At 37.3% G+C, this 20,674-nt stretch overlaps 1 protein-coding gene across 3 annotated transcripts in view; it reads left to right on the plus strand.

The window, feature by feature from the left end:
- TJP1 (tight junction protein 1) overlaps positions 1 to 20,674 on the plus strand; it is a 195,340-nt gene that overhangs the window by 145,081 nt on the left and 29,585 nt on the right. For all 3 annotated transcript variants that reach the window (XM_057398917.1, XM_057398925.1, XM_057398935.1), the window contains 7 exons: positions 5,573 to 5,629; positions 11,375 to 11,499; positions 11,716 to 11,818; positions 13,180 to 13,459; positions 14,017 to 14,120; positions 14,714 to 14,882; positions 15,232 to 15,376. In XM_057398917.1, coding sequence (XP_057254900.1) covers positions 5,573 to 5,629; positions 11,375 to 11,499; positions 11,716 to 11,818; positions 13,180 to 13,459; positions 14,017 to 14,120; positions 14,714 to 14,882; positions 15,232 to 15,376 — 983 coding nt within the window. The remainder of the gene's footprint in view (positions 1 to 5,572; positions 5,630 to 11,374; positions 11,500 to 11,715; positions 11,819 to 13,179; positions 13,460 to 14,016; positions 14,121 to 14,713; positions 14,883 to 15,231; positions 15,377 to 20,674) is intronic.

The following is a 20,674-nucleotide window of genomic DNA, read 5'->3' on the forward strand; positions in this document are numbered from 1 at the left end:
TCTCGAGGTTGTTATTCATGATATAAAGATACCTTCTGTTGTCCAAGCAGTAGGTATGTACTATCTGAGACAGAGACTTTCTGCCTGTACATTGATCTAAGTAAGTGTTGAGAAGTCTGTATGTGTTTTGTTGGTTTTCATTGGTTGTTGGTGGTGGTGGTTTGTTTTTTTGGTTTTGTTTTTTGTTTCTTTTTTTTTAAACTTGCATTGCATGTTGTCATCCGAAGACTTGCTTTAATAATGGTGTCTTTCTTAATACAGGCTTTTCATGAGGTGACCTGTTGAATGTAGACAAGTGTTGGGGAGGACTGGAATTCTTGACTAGAGCTTGGGACCTGTGCAGTGTGAGAGATGGAAAAAAGGAGTGATGCACACTGCATAACTTTAAGGTGCTTAGTACATCTGTTTGAGAGAATAAGTTTAACATTCTGTATCCAAAATAGATGGTCAGTGTTGCTTCCATGGATCTGCATTTAGACAGAAGGTGAAATTGATGACTGGTTTCTCAGTTTCAGTAATGAATGAGTTTTGTGGAGGGTTTGTTGCTGTGGTTTTTTTGTTTATTGTTTGTTTGATGGGGTTTATTTTTTTTGTTTGGTTGTTTTTTTTATTTTTTATATCGTAAAGGTCTCCCAAGAAGATGCTTTAGTGGATGTTTCTGCTCCATTTAGCATTGGTGTGTAAAAGACATAATCAAATAGCATCAGGTGCATGTTGTTTGTCTCTGCAGCAGTCCCTGAGCTGTTCTGTCCTATCTCTTAGTCTGTCTTTCCTCAAAAATACATTTAGGGTAATAGTCTTTCCTGCTTGCAAAGAGGGATGATTATGTAAAAGTCAAGGATGTAGGCTGCTTGCAAGGTCTAGTGCAGAGATATCCCAGTTCTGAATGCAAACGCCCATTTTTTACAGTGTGCATATTGCTGTGTTTTTCCTACCTTGGAGTACCCTCCTTTTTGGCTACACTTGCTGTAGTAGTTGGCTTCCAGTACTTGAAATAGCTCAAATATCTCTTAAGGTGCTCTGGAGAGTAAACGTGGTGCATTGCATATGTTGTATAAAAACTCTGTAAGATAAAGCTCTCAGTTGATAAAATCAATCTTACAGTAGGATTCTGTCTTCATTGCACTAATTACAGAGGAACGGCTGTTAAAAAATTGATGTTTTTTTTTGTTATTTTTTCTGTGAGCTGAAGGCTTTTGTTACAAGAGAGTTGAAGGAAAGCTGTTGGAATTTTAAGGTGTCTGTAGTTTAATTAGGCAATGAAAAAGGGGAGTATCTGTAGGAGGTCATCTTGGTTGGTGTTGGAAGCAACAGTGCTCCAGCTGAGTGCTAAAAGATGCTGGAGGGTGGGAATTGCCTCTTCATTCCCTGCTTTGGGCTGGCTGAGGAAGATTGTTTTCTTCTCTGAACTTCCTCAGGAAGCTGTTTGTTTTGGATATTGACTTTGATTTATTTTTTAAGTTTTTTAATGAATGTTAAGTATCTTCAAGATACCCAACAAACCTGCAGAAATTCTTGTGACAGTTGCAGATACTAGTTTTTGCATTAAGCACTTTTAATTCTTGTTCCCATAAATGCAATCAAAGTGTAATGATTTTGCATTTTAACCTTTAAAACTTCTAAGTTAAGTAGCATCCCACTGCTGGTGTGGGCTTCCAAAGAATAATAGAGAATTAATTATAGAAGCCAAATAGAAATACAGCAAGATAAATAAGGCGTATGAATGTCTGCTGTCTTTCTGAAGAGACCAACACTAAATCTAAACTTAGTTCCTTCTTTTGATACAGCCCCTTACCAGTTCTATTTTATCTTTTTTCCATATCTTGAATAAGAAAGCTATTTCTCAAAGTTGCTGTGATTTTTATCAAGACAAATAGGAATGGTTTTAGACATAGGTATTTTATTGGAAGTAAGGAGTGCGCAAAAGCTGCAACATGAGGCTGCACGCTTCGGAGCGAAGGTAGTGTTCTTTATGTAGTTAAGTTTGTAATCCGGTGGTTCAGTTTTTTTGTAGTTTGCTTGTTGTAGTTGAAAGGGTTAGAGCAGAGGCTTGGATCTGTCACAGATAGATAGCTTTCCTCTCTGTTGTATTTTGTGGAGAATAGAAACAATATGCCCCCTGAGGTAGCAGAAGTAGTTGCTTCATTTTATTGTCTGCAGTACAGCTGTCAATGCTGATCTGCAAAATTAGGTTTGTAAAGATACAAAAAGTACTTTATCACTTTCCATGGTACATTACTCTTGCACTGGCCAGAGGAAGACCTGAAAATCTGCCTGTTCTAAGTTAGATCCCTAAATATGATTTTCTCTGAGAATGTATTAATCTCACTGTCCTTAGCGAGAAAACAAAACCAAGAAACGGCCTGCAAACACATCCTTTTGCCATATACAGAGCTGGGAATGCTACAAATTGTTTGTATAGTGGTGTTTAACATGAGCTTAAGAAAACTCTTGAAGCAAAAGCATAATTTTTTTTCTTTCCAACACTGAAGTCATGATACCATTATTCTCTTTCTGTTATTTTTATGTGTGTAAAGAACCATACATAATAGTATCTGGAGTTTGCAAAGTTCCAAATGCTGTCAGTTCTTCACTTGCATTTCAGAGATACTTAATGGTCTCTGTTCAGTTACTCTAACCCTAAACTGTATCATCTTAGTATTCTCACACATTCCTAGTTTCTGAGGTGCTAGGCTGTATGTATTTCTCAGTTCCTGCTGAGTCATCTTGACTTCCCCTAAATCAGTGGTGAGTGACCTTATTTGGGATAGCAAGCTTGGCACCAGCAGTCAGAGGGGCTCTGGCACTAACACTGCAGAACTACTGTCTGTACCCCTTAATTACAAGCAGTGTCTGCCATTTCCAGAGACTTTGGAATGAAGTCCTTACAAGATTCCTGAAATTCAAAGGCTGCATGAAATGTAGAGCACTTTGTGAGCATGGTCTAAGAGCAGCACCACAGCAGGGACCTCGGCTGATGGTGGTGCAAACTAGCTCCTCTGCCTCAGTTGTTAATACTTAGTAGGGTCAGTACCTTCTCATGTCTTCATCAAACTTTGCCTTGTGAGTGATGCAGTTCTTTACAGATGAGAAACTAACGTAAGCAGTTTGTGTCAAAGCCAACAACTTACCTCAGGCTGCTTTTGAGCTGTTTTCACTGTTCTTGATTGGTATTTGGGCATGCGGAGAGAATGAAAATAGCATACCACTTGGTTGTCTGTTTAGCTAATGGATATTTGAAGTTTCCAAGTCTTGTGAATTTGAAATGAACGTATTGGTAAAAATGTAGGGGAGGTAATAGCAATAGATGAGTGGAGGAGATAGTATGAACAAGAAGATGGAGAAGAGCAAGCAAAGAATATGGAAAGACTTGAGTTTCTGCAGAAAGGGAAAAGCCACTAAAAATGGCAGACAGGGTCAGTCGATTGAGGAGTGAACACCCTGGTCAGTTTTAGGAAGAGATTATGTGAGTGGTTTTTCAGGGTTTGTCTTGCTGTTTTGTGAGGTAGTAAGTCTTCTCACGGTTCTTAAAGGCATGTTATGTAGGTCACTTCGTTTTTCTTAGTCATTGGTTAGCTGTTTTTGTTATCTTATCCTACTCCAACTCTGAGATCACAAGCTCTCTCAGATCCAGTGGGAGGAGTGCTTAGCTGGTTAAACTGTGTTTTATCAGGCTTTGCCATACCCAGGACCAGTTGGTGTGTTTGCACCATGCCCTGTGTACTGAGTCAACAGTGAGGCAGAAGAACTTGGAACCATTGAAATCTGGTACTCAGCTAAGTAGCTCAAAACTGTGCTGTGCAAAAGTGCCTTTGACTGCTGATGGAGCATTGTACCTGGGTGGCATTGCCAGGACAAATGCAGTCAGTGAGCGAGTCGGGTTAACTTGTTGATAATCTCAGAAATGAAACAACATATTTCAATAAAAATTTGAACTGCGCTTTTTTTGCAGTCTTTTAGATTGATGTTGCTTTTTTTGAATAGGAGCTACTTAGAGTTCTTTCTTTCAGAAGTTCACTTGCAGAGATAATTCTTCACTTGTTGACGAGATGTTCAGACTGAGAAGTTCTTGCCAAAAATAAGACAGAATGAGAGCGTCAGAAATAGGGAAGAAAATCAGTATTCATTAACAGTTTTTAGCAAGCTAAACATTCTGTTTTGTTTCAGAGGTGGCTCTGTGTAAATCACTGTTTTAATATATATCTGGTCTACTTCTAAAAAGCTGGAGAAATAATCTAATTCTGGGGTGGAGTTGAATCAATTTGTAATGCAAAGGAGTAACATTTGGTATTGAATGGAGGGGAACAAAAGCCGCTTGAATGAAGTATAGCCCAATTAAGTTGCATCAACACTTCCAGCAGAAGCGAATCCTGAAAAAGAAATTAGCAGTAATGTAGCACATTGGGGTCACAAGAAGAGCTCGCTATTTAAACCTGGTTGCAAATTCTGATGTTACAAAATTGCATCAAGATTTCGGAGCTATTGATTGTGAGAGTAGCACTCCAGCTGCTGTTCCCTGTTACAGTACAGGACTGGATTAAAAGTTAGGACTACTCTTTTGTTGTAGTGGCTGAGTTACAGTAACTGAAACAAGGGTAAACTTTAAACACTCTCACATTGTTTCTGTTGAGATTGAGATGTTTGTGTTCTGATTCTGTTCATTAGTTAGTGGATTGCTTGCTTGTGAGAGGGGAGAGTAAGGAGCAAAACACTGGGAACGCCCTCTGGAAAGGTAGAAAATGTACAGTACTAGAGTGGGAGACTTCATGCTGTTTGCTTTGTATTTTCTGCTGCCTTTCTGCCCATTTTCAAGCCTTTGGCTCTGCTAGTTTTCCTTCCTCAAGCCATCTTGTCCTTTCCAGTGTTTGCCTGTGGTGGCACATTAAGTAGTGCAAATGTCTGCTCTTTGAAGCAGAAATGTAGGTATGTAAATATTGTTATAATGTTACTGTTTAATTTAGTTCCCTTAAAGAGGACCATGTTATTTCTGCAGTGCTACTGTGCACCAAAGAAATTAGCCTGTTCTAAACTGTGGAGTCTATTAAATGAGACTTGTGTGCATAATACAGTAGCACAGGTACTGCAAACTATAGCTGGGCATCCATGAATTAGTGGTATTCTTTGTACGGCTAAAATATACAAAGAGTATGTTCAAAAAAGTATGAAGTATGTAAGTTAGAATACAAATACAACTGATCACAGTGGAAAATGGAAAGTGAGCTTAGGACCAGCTTCATTTACTTAATCCACTTACTGAGCAAGCAAGAGAGCCTACATCACAAATTGTTCTTGTAGTCCTTCCCTTTAAACATCTTTATAACTTCAAGTTCTGAAATACATAATGGTTAGAAATCTATTTTGCCTATTATTACCCTTGCCCCACTTCCCTGGGAGCACGGGAAGTTCAGATGTGACATACAAAGACAGGAAATGTGTAACGAATGAGCTAGCCCTACTTCTCGGTAGCTATTCAACATGAATATTAAAGAGTGTAAGTTTCTGTGGTATTATACAGTCTTTTAGTATAGCGATTGACAGTGAGTCTAATCTTTGGATTCTTTTTTCTCCTTAGAGCACAACAATGGAAGAAACAGCTATATGGGAACAACACACAGTGACTCTTCACAGGGTAAGTTCATACAATTGGTTGTGTCTGCCTAACGCAGGATACTGGTAGCTTTTGAAAACAACAGGAAAAAGCCAGGTGTCAGGAAGTAAAAGAAAAGGAAACTGTCATATTTTTTGTTTTTAAATTTAGAAGTGTTGTAAAAGCTTCATGTGATAGTACTGTATTTCTTTGTTGGATTTCAGAGATAAATGCCAGCAAATAACCATGCCAGAAACAAAGCTTTAGATTACTTCTCTATGTAAGTGAAAGTAGTTAGAAATCTAAGTGTTCATTAATGATTGTGCTGTAATTTATACTTAAATGTAAAACTTTATTTGCGGGGGCATAAAACAATGTAGTTAAGTATAAATGTGTTTAAAATTGCCTTATTTTCTTGCCCCTTTCTTGAAGTGACTGAAAATAGTGGGTTTGGGTGGCCAGAAGTGCACCTTTGACAAAGTAACGTTTACAGGGAGTCAGGGAATAGGAAGACAGCTTTTACATTTAGGTTGACTCTTCCTTTACTTGAGTTACTCTTATCAAATTGATTTTTGATGTAGCTATTGTGAGGCTGTACAAGAGACACAGTAAAGAGTGAGTTGCTTAAGGAAAGTCTTTCTGTTGATTCTTTTGAGTTTAATGTTGTTGATTCAAAATAATCATTGAGAGCTTGCCCTCTTAAGAGGAGAGTGGCTACACTCGGCTTGACCAGAAGGCTTTCTAACAAAGTATCCTGTCTGTAACTGCAACCACATGTAGAAGGAAAAGTATGAGTAAAACCAAAAATGTGTAGCCATAGTTATCTAGGCTACTTTTAAAGCTTCCAGTGATTTTTAGGTCAACAAGTTCTTGCGCATGAAGTATTATTTCTATATGTAATTGCCTTTCACGTGTTTTTGAAGCTGTCCAGTCATCTGTAAACTTAAATTTTTTTTTGCTCATATTACTCATTGAATCAGTACTGTCTTACATTCAAAAAAAGTTATTTCAGTGAAACTTGAAAATGACGTGTTCAGTCAGTGAGCCAAAGGAATAATGAGATGATGCAATATGGTGCTACCACAAGCAAATTGTGAAATAATAGATAGGAACTAGAAATCACTTCTTTGTACATAGTCAGATGTCTTTGTATAGTATATCAGTGAAAAGCGTAGTCTGATGATGGTTTCAGTTTTGATTCTTCATGTGCCAAACTTCTGCCAACTGTACTGTTTTAACTGTTTTGTTATTTGAGTAGGTATCTTTCATTTGTATGTTGAAAGCTGATGGCATGTACTGTTAATAATTTGATAGTATTATTTTAGCCAATTAGAACCAAACAATGAATGTTTTTCATCTGCCAGATAACAACACCAAAATTCTTATAATATTGCAAAGCAAACTGGTGCTTAGAATTTATCCTTAGCGCTGGGAAGAGGATTTAGGAGAGCAACTGCAGATTTGTTTGTGGGGCTTTTGATTTTGCTTTTTATTTGTGACATTCTTGTAGTGTTAGGTTATCCAGTAAATGAGATGACTCCATTTTAGTTGGAAGGAGTGAAATGCATCCAGATCTCAGTTATCCTCAAAAGTATCTAGAAGCTGCAGAATTGGAATAGACTTGAAATGCCACTCTGAGTGATTGTGGAATATTTTTTGTGCGAGTTTATCTGTTCGACTTGGCTGAGCTACAGAACTGCTATAGAACTTCTACTGTCAGCCACACAAAGAACATTCTGAAGAATGGAACTCACTTTCTAGTGAGGCACGCTAAAATGTCCCTCTGATTTAGGCTTAGCTGAGAGCAGTAACACGGCTGTGTATGATGGAATTAAGATACTTAACATGCTGAATTTCTATGGGATAGATGCAAGTTGGGCTTCCCATTATGGGCTTCCTGTTTTATTGATATGCCTGCAAAGCTCTTTTACCAAACCTTTTTGTGCCTTTTTGTCAGTATTTGAGTTCCGAAATGAAGTTAGACGAGTAATTGGAAGACTGAGGTTCAGTATAAATTCATTATAAATATGAACCCTTAGTAAGTCCCCCTGGGAAAGGCAGACAAGTGCAGAGTTGGTGTCAGTCTAGATCAGTTCATGTCTCTTCATAATGGCAAGCAGATCTGTTGTCCCTCCAAGTGTCCCAAAGAAACTATGTCGGAACCAGGTTATCTTCCATGGTATTTGATCAAAACTACTTAATGAGTAAGGATGACTAGCATCTATTGGAGTGAACAGCCTTAAAAATAGAGGGGGAATGCAAGTAGTTTGTTGGGTGCCGTGTGTGTGTTAGCAAAATTTCGTAGAATATTCTGAACTATGTTTATTCCTGTTTTGAGACTTACCTCTATCCTGTAGGTAATTTCAGCACTGACATTTTTAAGCCTGTGCTGTTCTCTACTAAAACTCCATTGCTTCTGTCTATGGCAGAGTAGGATTCCTTTAACTCTTCATGGACTCCATAAAGGTAGCCAAAACTGTAAAAACAAAAAGCAGTTTAGGTAGTACTCATCAGATTTTAGAAAATCAGTTATCATTTGTATGCAATTTCTTCCTGAAGTAAAAAAGCCACAGTAGCAGATACTATAAGGTATTCTATCTGTATAATCAATTGATGAGTTTTTTGGTTTTTTTGTTTTTTTTTTTTTTTACATCTCTGTGTCTGAGGGATTAAACATCTTAAAAATGCTTCTGCATTGTTATGGGGATAGTTACTGATCTATAAATCAGTTAATGGCAGTTCAGAAGTTTTAAATATCTTGAAGATACATGTGTTGGGTTTTTTTGAACATGTTTGGATCCTGTAATGACCCTTTAAAAAGGGGTTAGTATGTTATATAAACTTCAGAAGATGAGCCTCACAGAAAGAAGGGAGTGCTTTACATAGGGACTTCTTGTTGAAAAATGCAGCCTTACTCACTTCTGAAGGGTTGCTGTCTATGACCTTTACTTTCTAGAGATGTCATGCAGATTTGGGAAATAGCATATTTAATCCCAGTAGTTGCAATATATATACATGATAGCAGAGGCGCTTTGACAGTTCAAACATCAGGGTTTTTTTAATGTTTCGGGTATCTGAGAGAGTCTGGAGCAGAGCACAGAAGCAGTCTGTGTTGTGATATAACACAGTAGTTGGTGAGTTCCAGCGTGATTGTGCAAAAGTCTTAATAGAAACTTCTTTAGAGGAGAAGACGCTTGAACTTCTAACCTAGAGTTTTGTTCCCTTTCTTTACTATCTTTCCAACTTCTTAGACTGCTGCTTAACTTGTAAGAGATTGAGCCAGTGTCAAGTTCAGCTAAAGCTTATCAGGTAGCTACAGTTCATGTTTTATTGAGAAATCTTCTGCTTTTGTATACTTAACTGTAAAAGACTTAAGGAGGATCCATACACTTCATAGATTATGTGGATTTCTTCATACTCGGAACTAAAGCTCCGTGTGTCTGTGTTAGATGTGTCTCCTTCTGAAGAGCCTTTCTGCTCCTCCCATGCTGCTGTACTGTGGGAGAGCAGAATAGTACATTTTGGGTTGTTTTTTCGTGTTTGTTGGTTTTTTTGTTTTGTTTTTTTTGGGGGGGGGGTGTTGTTTTGATTAGTGTTGTCACTGCAGTATCTAACAGGTGAATTTGTGATGTGGCTGATTTAAACAAACAAAAAAATACGTGATTTTAGTTAAGATACATATTTATATCTTGTATAATCTGTAGTGATCATCTTGCTATTTCCAGACGTCTAGGACCTAAGTTCAATTTTGAGAGTAGTTCATTTTATTGTTTATCTCTTAAGCTGAAGATAGGCAGCATGATGAAAAGTAGTAGGCTGAGGTTCACTGGCAGATTACTTAAAGTCTTAAATTTTTAAAAAGATTCAGGGTTTCATTTATACTTTATAATGTAGAGTATTTCTTCAGACTTTGATTTATGTTATTAGAAAGCATTTGACTAATCATGGGACTGATGTATGCATATGAGATTAGTTTTTCAGGCCTTCTTGAAAAGGAATAGCATGGAAAATGTGAAACTAGTTGTCTTAATAGTGGTGATCTGGTTTGCAAATCTGCTCAAAAAATAGAATGGCAAGCACCAAGATAAGATTCATAGTGAGTTTCTGCATCTCTGCTGGCCTAATGACTTTATTTCTCCTCATGAGTGAAGAGCTATGAGAATTTTTTTGTTTATGGTGTAAGGAAAGGTAGAGAACATTTAATGAAGTTTGACATAAATGTCTTTGTCTTCTCCTTTTTCCTTCCCCACCCAAATATATGGGTATAATGGAATATTTAAAGAAGCAGCAGTGATATGAAAAAGGGGAAATATTACTGTTTTGAAAGAGGTTTTTGTTACATATTTTCATAGCCTATTATATGTTCTCTTGGTCTACTATTTAGAAAATAAAATTGAACAGAAACCTCAGCTCTCGTCATAAGTAGGCAATTACGATCCTTTAGACTGTCGTCCCACGTGGCACAGGGTTTCATTAATTCTTGAATCCCAGCTGTGATTTCTGGTTGATCTGGGTGGGCTGCATCTTGAAAAGATGTCCAGTTTTCCTTTAATGAATTAAAATGAATGTAGAAGCAGTAAGGTGTACTCCACCCCACTCCCCCTCTACTTGTTAGACCAGCTTAATGTTGTTCATACTTGGCAACAGGATTTGCTAACTGTTGAAATTGATTTCTGAACAGTGAATCTCCAGACTTCTGTTTTAGTATTGTATGGTCCTATTCATTTACTGCTTACAGGCTAAATCTGGACCAACTTTTTATGACCTACCTTTTGGGGGAAATGGGAATGAGTATCGTGTCTTGCAGCCAAGTGCAGACTGCCGTGTAGCTTCTGCCATCACTTCATGAAACTCATTCCTAAAGCTGGGTCATGTTTGACAAAGTCTGAAGAAAGGAATAAGTCTGCCAGCATGGAGTGTCTGCTGTGTGAAATAGGAGGAATTGGCTGAAACCTCATCTTTCCCATCCACTGACTGTCATGCACAGTCAAAAACTTCAAAGTAAATTCTTGAGCAAAATACAGTATTTAAGTGGTAATATCCTTCTGACTGTTTTCTGGGCAATGACAGAGAAACTAGATAGTTTATAAATCAGTTAACATTTATAAAGTTTATTTCCCACCCCCACTGCTTCCAGGCAGAAATGTAAGCATAATTCTTGATCCTGAAATAGCTAACAAGAATAACTTTTCAGAGGCATTGACCTTGCTGTAGTGGCAGGTCACCCTAGAGGGAAAAGATTGAAGCAAATTCCTTTTGTTAAGATGCAGATGATTTGCAAGTGCTGACAAGGTTTTGATGTATTTAATGGTACAAGTGATCTTGGTATTCCTAAGAACTGAGCCTGCAGTTGTACTACTGTGTGCTGTGATCCTGTTGGTTCCTGAGCTAAGTGAGGGCAAGCTGGGTAAACGCCATACTGTGAAACCTCAAAGAAAGTGTTGCAGCATGTGATACAAGTTTGAATCACTATCTTGATACTGTGGTGTGGTATGTTGTGCTTACTGAAGATTGAGGTCTCACTAATGGCCACCAGAGGCCCACACCATAAAAAAAGTAACTCTAATCTCTTGGGAGAAATGGGATAGTTAAGCTAAGACTCTATGCCTTCTAAAAGTGTTTATTTTTAATCGCTCTCCTGTTCTTGAATTGCATGGCATGGTTCATTGATCCTTCTTACAAAAAGTTTTGTTCATCCCATAGGACTTTTCTGTGTTTGATAGAGGAATGTGAATATTGACTATGTAAATATTGGGTAGTAAAAATATTGCTTCTATTATGTTATAGGCCCCTGGTTTTGGTTTTGGTATTGCAATATCTGGAGGAAGAGATAATCCTCACTTTCAAAGTGGTGAGACATCAATAGTTATTTCTGATGTGCTGAAAGGAGGCCCAGCAGAAGGACTGCTGCAGTAAGTGCCAAACTATACCTGTATTCTGATTTGGGGGGGCATTCATCTTTGTCACTGGTAGGTAAGCCTCCCAGTTGTTTTGCTCTCAAGATACTTATCTGTAATTGTTTGTATAGTAGGTTTATAATACAGTTCATCTGGTCAATGACTCATTCCCCCTTATTTTCCCCTTAGCATAAAGTATTTATGTTGTGTATTATAATGTTTCTCATTTAGAGAAAATGACCGTGTTGCAATGGTTAATGGAGTTTCAATGGATAATGTCGAGCATGCATTTGCTGTTCAGCAGCTGAGGAAAAGTGGGAAGAATGCCAAAATTGTAAGTGAATGTCTTAAAGATTTAAGCTTCCTTAAATTTTGTAGTTACAGAGCAAAAGTGAGATGGTGTAGTGTCTTCTATGAAATACATGCATGATGCAAGGTACTAGAATAATACCTGTGTGGTGCTGCATGTTATAAGTGACAATCAATATGAGTTTATCATGTGGGTCACTCAAATTTTTTTTTATTATAAATTATTATATTTAGGTAATGTAGCACTGGATATTTTCAACTCCTTTTCTTCATGGTAAAGTTCTCAGTTTACCAAAAGCACTCTTACCAAGATTTTCAAAGGCTTGTGTATGCTGAAGGACTTTACCCGCAGTTCAGACACTAACACCATTCTTTTTATGTTCAATAAGCAGTTTGCCAAAATAAAGTATAATTACCTTAATTCCTATAATTCTGTAGGCTTATTCAAAGTGGTTTGCTTTTGAACTTTGCAAAACATACAGGTCATCACTTAAGGGTAGTAATCTGGTGTTCTGTAGAAGTTTGAGATTTTTACAAAAAAATTAAATGCACAATGTCTAACAGCTAGTTCAGGAAAACAGCCTCTAGGGCTTGTAGAAAAGCTTTCATGCTGACAGGTTTCTAGTGCTCTTCTGCTTTTAATATACTTGCAAGAAGTGCGTCATATTTTGTATTTGTAGATTTAGCAATTTCTTAAAGCTTGCACACACCAGAATATTAGCTGTGCAGGTCTTTTAGCATCTTACATATTTGGTGTGTAGATTAATGTAATGAAAAGCAGTTAATGAAAACTTGATGCTATAACTTGGTTCAGTTCTGTAATACATAGCAAATAAGCCTCTAAACAGGCTTGAGGCCTTTTTTGGAAACAGCTGACTACGCTAGAGTAAACCAACTTTGAACTTTCAGTGAAAATGTTCCTCTTCCTCTGTGGCTTGCCTAAATATTGCTTTGGAAAGCTTCAGAGTTTAAGAGACTTTCTGTCAGTAGCACACTGAGTGTATAGTAGGTTATATGTTAGGAAAAGGAAGTTTTTAGCAGTGCCAGTAACTGATCTGTGGGTTTAAGCAAAGAGAGAGAACATTCAAATGTGCAGCTCTGAAGACAGAATATTGTGTTATGTATTATTGTAATGTTATCATTTTGCCACTTTTTGGGGACCAGAAAGGACTAAAACAACTGTAAAACCAAACATAGCACTCAAAAAATGTTTCTAGCAATCTGTATTGATTGTGTAGAATTTTTATAGTGAGGATGCAAGAAGTCAGGGCATTCATAAATACGTATGTGTTTTCTTGCGAGTTTTGGGATTGTCTTGTCTTCTGACCTTCAGTAACACCATTGGCATTACACAGCCAGAGGCTGATATCTAGTGTTTGGTTGTAGACTATCCGAAGGATGAAGAAAATTCAGATTCCAGTGGCTCGACCAGAACCTGAACCAGTGTCTGAAAATGAGGATGATAGCTATGATGAAGAGATACGTGATCCAAGAAGCAGCCGTAGTGGTCTAAGTGCTAACAGAAGGCATGAAAAGAGCTGGGTAAGAGATCGGAGTGCTAGCAGAGAGAGAAGCTTATCACCAAGATCAGACAGAAGGTCGGTTACATCAAGTCAGCCTGCAAAACCCACCAAAGTAACACTGGTGAAATCAAGGAAGAATGAAGGTAACTTGTATGTAATTCTCTTGCTAAGACTTTTGCTGTTTTTTTAAAGGCCAACTGCTTCATTCAGTGTGAAGTGCTTCACTGTATGAGCAGCGCTGTTAACAGTTTGTTGGCCCATTTTACCAGTAGCTAGCTGAAAATTTAAAAACTGCTACTGTGTTTCTGGTGGTATTTTTCATATTCCAAAATACATGGGCTTAATTAAAGTATCATATAATGTAAACAAACCCCAACTGTGCACCTGACATTTGGTGTTCAGTGGCTGCATACTTTCCATATGCTTTAGCTGAGTCTTCAGTGCCTGTCTTGTTTGGAAAAGGACAAACCGTATGTAGTGTCTAAATTAAGCTATTGAGTAACAGCTATGATAACAGGCAGAGTTAGAAAAGAGATTGATATAATAGTAAATCCATAGTGTAATTCCACTGCAGCCCTTCGTGTGCCAAGTTCACTGTCCTCTTTGTGTTTCCAGTGTAAATGTAAATCTTCACATACCTCCCTACATTTTTACTGCTGTTTCATAAGTTCTCGTTTTCTTTTATTGCTGATGTATGAAGAGTATGGTCTACGGTTGGCAAGTCACATATTTGTGAAGGAAATATCACAGGATAGTCTGGCAGCACGAGATGGCAATATTCAGGAAGGAGATGTTGTACTGAAGGTACAGTAAATGGTGGTGATGTTGGCTCAAAAGGAAGAGTGTTGTGCAAATGTTCTTAGAATAAGCTGTCTCTTAATAGCATAATTATTGTTGGTAGAAGATGTATAATTTACTAAATTATTTCAGACATCAGTGAATTGAAGTATAAATCAGTATTTCTCAGATGTTGTGCCATTGAGCGTTACTGGAATTCGTCTTCAGTTTAAATGTAAATTTTTTTTTTTGTAAAAATCAATTTATCCAGGGATTTCTAATTCATACTGAGCACTTTTTATTTGAAGATACTACTGTAAATGTATTGGTGCAGAAAAACGTGCCATTCCTAACCACTGAATATAGCAGTGGTGCTTCAAAAAAATGCAACTATTACTTTAAAAGTTTTGTATTGGTGGTAGAGGCTTTGTCTTTGAAAGGTGAAAATAATTTTCTGTATTATGTTACATAGTTTGAATTAGCCTAATAATCGTCCATTGTATGTTGGTAATTGGGTAAATATCTTGGATATTTCTAAATATAATCTGTGGGTATGTGTATCTGGAGATTCACTGTTGTTTTTTTTTCAGTAAGTTTATATATGCTTTTTTCTCTTCTAGATAAATGGCACAGTGACAGAAAATATGTCCTTAGCAGATGCAAAAACGCTAATAGAAAGATCAAAAGGGAAGTTGAAGATGGTCGTTCAGCGAGATGAAAGAGCTACACTGTTGAATGTCCCTGATCTTTCTGACAGTATTCATTCTGCTAATGCATCAGAAAGAGATGGTGAGCATGAATAAACTTGATTTCCAAAGGCGGAGAGGAATTCCCTGTGTTGTAAAGATGTGAAATAAATAAGTGGGATGGGAGGAGGGGGGAGAAGAGTTAGGCGTGAGATTGTCATGTGGGTAAATTCTTGTTTGAATGTGATTGAAATCTACACCTTCAAAAACGGGAGAAAACTATAGAGTAACAATTCTCGTAATTGTTCTGTCAGGAATATTAGTTGTTTCAAAATAAATACAGATTCAACATCTTCATAAAAGTTCTCTGCAAAAGCTTATTTCCATTTGAGCAGGTCATGCCACCATTTTAATTACAATCATTTCATGAAAAAACAACTTTTATTTAACAGACATTTCAGAAATTCAGTCGCTGGCATCAGATCATTCCAACCGATCCCATGACAGGCCCCGCCGCAGTCGTTCACGATCTCCTGACCAGAGGTCAGAGCCTTCAGACCATTCCAGACATTCTCCACAACAGCCCAGCAACGGCAGGTGATGGCAGCATTATACTATTTTATTTTTTTAAAATCAACTATTTAATGTGTTGTAATAGTACTTGGATTAAAATGTGAGTAACATGGTGCAGAGCTATGATAGCAGTAATATGGCATTCTTTGTTTCGAGAGATGCAGCTGATAATGATCCAAATTTTGTTTGACTTCAGGAGAAATTTAATGTTTAACTTGAATGCTATCCCTTTTTTAAACATAACCTTATAACATGGTTGTATTAATGCAATGTAAGTTTGATAGCGATATGTTATTGAAGCATATGCAGTTACATTTTGCTTTTAGAAGGCAGTTAACTGCAAGGATATATTTGAGCAGACTAGAAGCACAATTCCTGTTGAATGCTCAACCTGGTTAAACATATTGAAATCTTGCTTTATTTAGCCACCTCTAAAAACATATTGAAATCTTGCTTTATTTAGCCACCTCTAAACTTATCTTCTGTTTCTGCACATTTTGTTTCTGAATACATTTAACCTCTATCAAATAAGGTGTATTGCACAGCAGATTTAGCTTTTGGAATGTAGTTTTTAATAATTGAACTTGGTCCTACTAGGACTTTGATAATTCTGAAGTAGACAAGTCTTATATGAATTTAGAGAGAAGTAATCTTTTGTATGGTTTGATACGTCTTCTGTCAGGTGAAACTTTAGTCTTGAATAATAGACATATGTCCTGTTTTGTATTTCCAGTCTGTTGGAAATTGACATTTTAATTTATTGACATAGAATGTCAGTGTTGGATTTTAGGTTCCACTAAATATTTGTAAGAGAAAAGTTTACCTTCTGGATGCTCACAGATGATGGAGTAGAAGTTAAATTGACCTGTTGCAAATTCCAAATTCAGAGCCTGTATTTGAAGTTTTACAGATACTGTCAAAAATACAGATAACTGTCAAAACCCAATTGCAGCTGGTTGTTCCATAAAACAAAGATAAGCCTGACTAGTTGCTAATAACATTTTGTTTGCCTAAGGGGAAAATAACACTTGCACCTTTTAAGGTTTGTAGTGTCTTCTAATGGTTTATAAAACTGCAAGGCCGATCTTACATGCACACACACCTGGTTGGGTCATAGTTTACAAACATCCCTGTTTCTCTTCCATCTATGCTGTTTGGGGGGACCACAAATCATGAAAGTTTGTTTTCAAGTAAGAACCCCGTATTAATGGGAAAAATTTAAAAGCAGCATCTGAGATGCTGGGGTTTGATTCTGAAGGCTGAGATATCTCTGTTGGTTTTTAAAGCCTTTCTTTCTGGACCTGCATTTCTAATGTTGTGCGAAAAGGGCTTGTGGAGGGAGGAATAACAAAAAAAAAAACACATCAAAACTGAAACTGTGACTGACTTACCCTAGTGTTAGTGCTTTCCTGTCCTATTACAGTGGTTTAGGTACATGGTCACTTCCTCCCTATGGACTACACTGTCAGAAGAATTAAATCCTTCCTGAGAAGGAACTTTGAAGTTATCTCAACTCTGAATGCATCCGCTCTATCTACTTTATTAACAAGAACTACCTTGGCATGGATTGACTTCCCGTTGGACATGTTCTTTTCAAGATCAGAAAATCTGGGCCCTGAGCCATGCAAAGAAAAACATGTTAAAAGCAACTTCTCTTGTAGTGGTTACTTGTGCAAGTTCAGATCTGTTATAAGATAAAATTAGCTGCAACTGCTTTATAATTTAAAATTCGGTAGACAATCTAGAAGAAAAAAAGGCTTGAGAATCACATTTGAACTTAAAGATACATTACAAACATATTGAAGATTATGAGTCTTTATTTAAATCCTGCTCTGCCAAGTGTTTGTATGTTAATGAGGAGAGAAACTCCAGGGGAATCCTTTTCATACAAGCTTAACTACAGACTGACACTTTCAGGTGTCCACTAATATATAGAAATCTGCCATCAGACTTGCTTCAGTATTGCTTTGGGGTCTGGTAGGGTCTTCGGTGTTCGCCTTTCAGTATTCCATGCTGGTATATACACACCAGTGTGACTGCAGTTTTCCTGGATATAGAATTTCCATGAGTTTCTGGCAGTAACAGGTTGCTGAGCTGAACCCATCCTGAAAAGTGGCATTTACAGCCAGGTTGTGACAAGTCCTGTCAGTTTTCATTGCTGGGTTGCCCTTTACCTGTTGAAAGAAATCCCACTTGGGAACTCTCATATGCTGTCTTCCTCACCTGGATACTAGAAGAGCAAAAACATTTTCTGATATGTTTTAACACTTTCTCAAGAAGAAAGATGTGGCAACTTGGAGAAATCTTTGTAGAGGTCATCATTACTTCTGGAAAGATGTTGTTGACTTCTGTAATACAGTTGTCAGTTTATATGCAGCATGAGACATCTGTCCACTTTGAAAACAAGTTGAGAAACTGGAATACAGGACAGCTTCTTGGCTGTCTTTTCATGTAAACTTTTTGATATGTGCTAAAAACACTTTTGGAAGGAGCCTGCATGTTCAAAACTTGTTGTGCAAACAAACATTCCAACTGTGTATTGCAGACAGTCTCTTTCAGTTCTGAAGTAACAGTCACAGCTGATGGCAGTAGTGTATAGCTGATGTCATTTTGTGACTGAAAGTCACGTGCTTGTTAGATACACTTTAAAAAGAAAGGGGTGGAAAGTGAGGTAGAGGGGGCCCTGATGCAGCACAGATGTTAAACAATAGTGTCACAGTGCACACAGTGAACAATACATAGCGTCTTGGGAAGTGCAGCTGTCAGGTTTTTAACAGGTTTCTGTCACCCAGAACCCAGTGACAGCATCAGTCAAGAGTTTCCTGTATCATCTTGTAACGTGAAATACTCGGTGTTTACCAGACAATTTGAGTGAATCAAGAAAAATACTACTCTCCTGCTGTTCTGATTTTCTTCCTTTTTGTTCTGTCACCATTTATACTTCTGTCAGCTTTTTCCCATTCAGACTTTGTTGCCTTAGATGGAGTAAAACTGACCTTTCGCAGGCATTGAAGTCGTCAAAGTTTGTCTACATGCATAGCAGTAGCCCAGGTCTAGAAGGTTATTGCTTCAGATATTTACCCACCACTATTTTGTGCTTTGCTCTCAATAACTCTGTTTTGGTTACTGTCCCTGGGAGCTGTTTTCTTCCATAATTATGTTCCTTTTTCTATATGCGGGTATAAAATCAGCATAAAATTGCACTGGTTTTGGACTATGTGGAGAAGAAATATAAAATGAACTTTGTTCTTGTTTAGTAACTGCAGTATTTTTAAAGCAAAACAGAGATACTACTACTTTGGAATAATGCTTCTGTAAAGTGTTAAGAGATGTGTGGAAACGGATAGGGCTCATGGGGAAATCTACTGTAATATCTTGTTAACTGGTGCTCATTACCCAAGAATCTGTGGACAGGGCGGGGAATTAGTTATAGCTTGCACTGCTACAGGGTTTTTTTCCAAGACATTTAATATGCATTTGAACTGCTAAATGCATGTGGGTCTGTTTTTGATGAGCCAGGAAGTAGTTTCAGGGGAATGAGGAGTCCAGTCATACTTTAGTCTGGTGTTGGAGGTGAAAAATATAAGCTCTTAGTTTATGTACGTAATTTCACGTGCAAATTAAAATATGCTGGAAATCAGAAAGAGAAGTAGTAAGATTTTCACAGGTGAACTTGGGGAGCAGAGTAGAAAGATCAAGGCTAACTTGTAATTATTTTGGATGTAGTGGTTTTAGCATCATTTTAATCAACTCTGGAAGCTCCCCCAAAGGGGTTTATCTGAATAAATAAGGCACAAATAAGTATTTTAAAAATTAGGCTGCTGTACTTGTTTTTACCAGCGACTTGCAACAAGATGGTTGTTAAGGGTAAGGGTGCCAGTGTCTTCCCAGATTGTTGGGGTGGCAGTATTTCCAGTGCGTTTCTGTATTCCTTGTGTGTGTGTGTGTGTGTGTGTGTGTATGTTTGGTGGTAGCTTTTTTTTTTTTTTCTTAGTTGCCTTCAGAACTGGCAGAAGAAAGTGCTGAAAAGTCTTTAGTGTGTCTTGGCTGAATAGCTAAGCTTTGTTTCTGGTGTTTAAGACTTCGCATTGCTTCAGGAAAGCACATTCTTCTTGTATTTAGATGTTTACTATTTATTGTTTTTTGCCCATCTTGGATGAATAGATTTGTCAGGATCTGTTTCCTGAGTCATACTTCCAACTCTTGAAGTATCAGTTTTGATTAAAAATAGTATTTACTCTTTAAAATAAAACTTTTTTTTTTATTTTTTGGTACATTTGAACTTTAAGGGAATTGATACTCATCATTTGCTAGTAGCACCATCTAGCTGTTGGTAGTGGAAGACTTGACAGATACCTTTATGAGAGGAGATGGGCTTGCGCCTACTGACCAGGCCATTGTTCTCTTTGAGGAAGTATTTTTCCCCTACTGGGCAACTGAGTCTCTTACTACATAAAAAGCTGTGATTTGTTTGTGTCTCTTGTCTCCGATACTTTTTATATCCTTGTTTATTTGACAACTTTCAGCAATTGTATTTCCTTTTTTTTTTAAATGTACATGGTCTTGAATTAAGACTGCCTCTTTGATATATTGACCTACTTTTGTTTTTCCAGGTGATTATTAATGCTCTGAGCCTATTAAATGATTTAAGTTTCAAAAGATAGCAGTGTTAACAGCGTTTTGACATACGACATACGTATTGTTCATTTCTACTATGGTACAGCTGGTAGCTATACCTTTATATAACAACATAAGAATGCCTGATCCTTTGAGCTGAAGGAATAGAAATTATGTTCTATGAGCTTTAGTTAGTCTCATTGTGTAAAGAACAAGAGATTTTATTCTTTTCTTTTTAAAGTTTTTCTACGTGTCTTTGTTTTTCACTGAAAGCATTTGTAACAAATGCGTAAGAAGCAGCGAGTTGTTGTATTACTGAAATACATGGATGACTGAGTGTATGAGAAGCATTCCTGTCCTGTAATAGCTTGGATTGAAGGCCTTACAGTCTTCTGAAGACTAAGATATCAAGGGCATGTTTGTGTTCTACCTTTTATCTCTGCAAATCTCTACCAAGAGCTGCACTGACAACACGTTTGTTCCAGAGCACATGACATATGAAGGATCAGATATATTAGCTTGATCACAGCAAAGCTGAAAAATTAAGTCTAAAAATCCATGATTTCTGTAGGGAGGTGTATGAAGACAGCCATCATAACTGCTCTTCTCAGTTTCTTCCCTTCTCAATTTCTTTGAAAGCTTTCAATATCCAGAGCATGTTTATGACTTCCGTGCTTGAAGTGGAGAGCAGTATGTTTCACTGTG

This window comes from Pezoporus wallicus, unplaced genomic scaffold (genome assembly GCF_028554395.1).
Source record: "Pezoporus wallicus isolate ANWC-B61680 ecotype Strahan unplaced genomic scaffold, APGP_CSIRO_Pwel_v1 contig_3952, whole genome shotgun sequence".
Taxonomy (NCBI): domain Eukaryota; kingdom Metazoa; phylum Chordata; class Aves; order Psittaciformes; family Psittacidae; genus Pezoporus; species Pezoporus wallicus.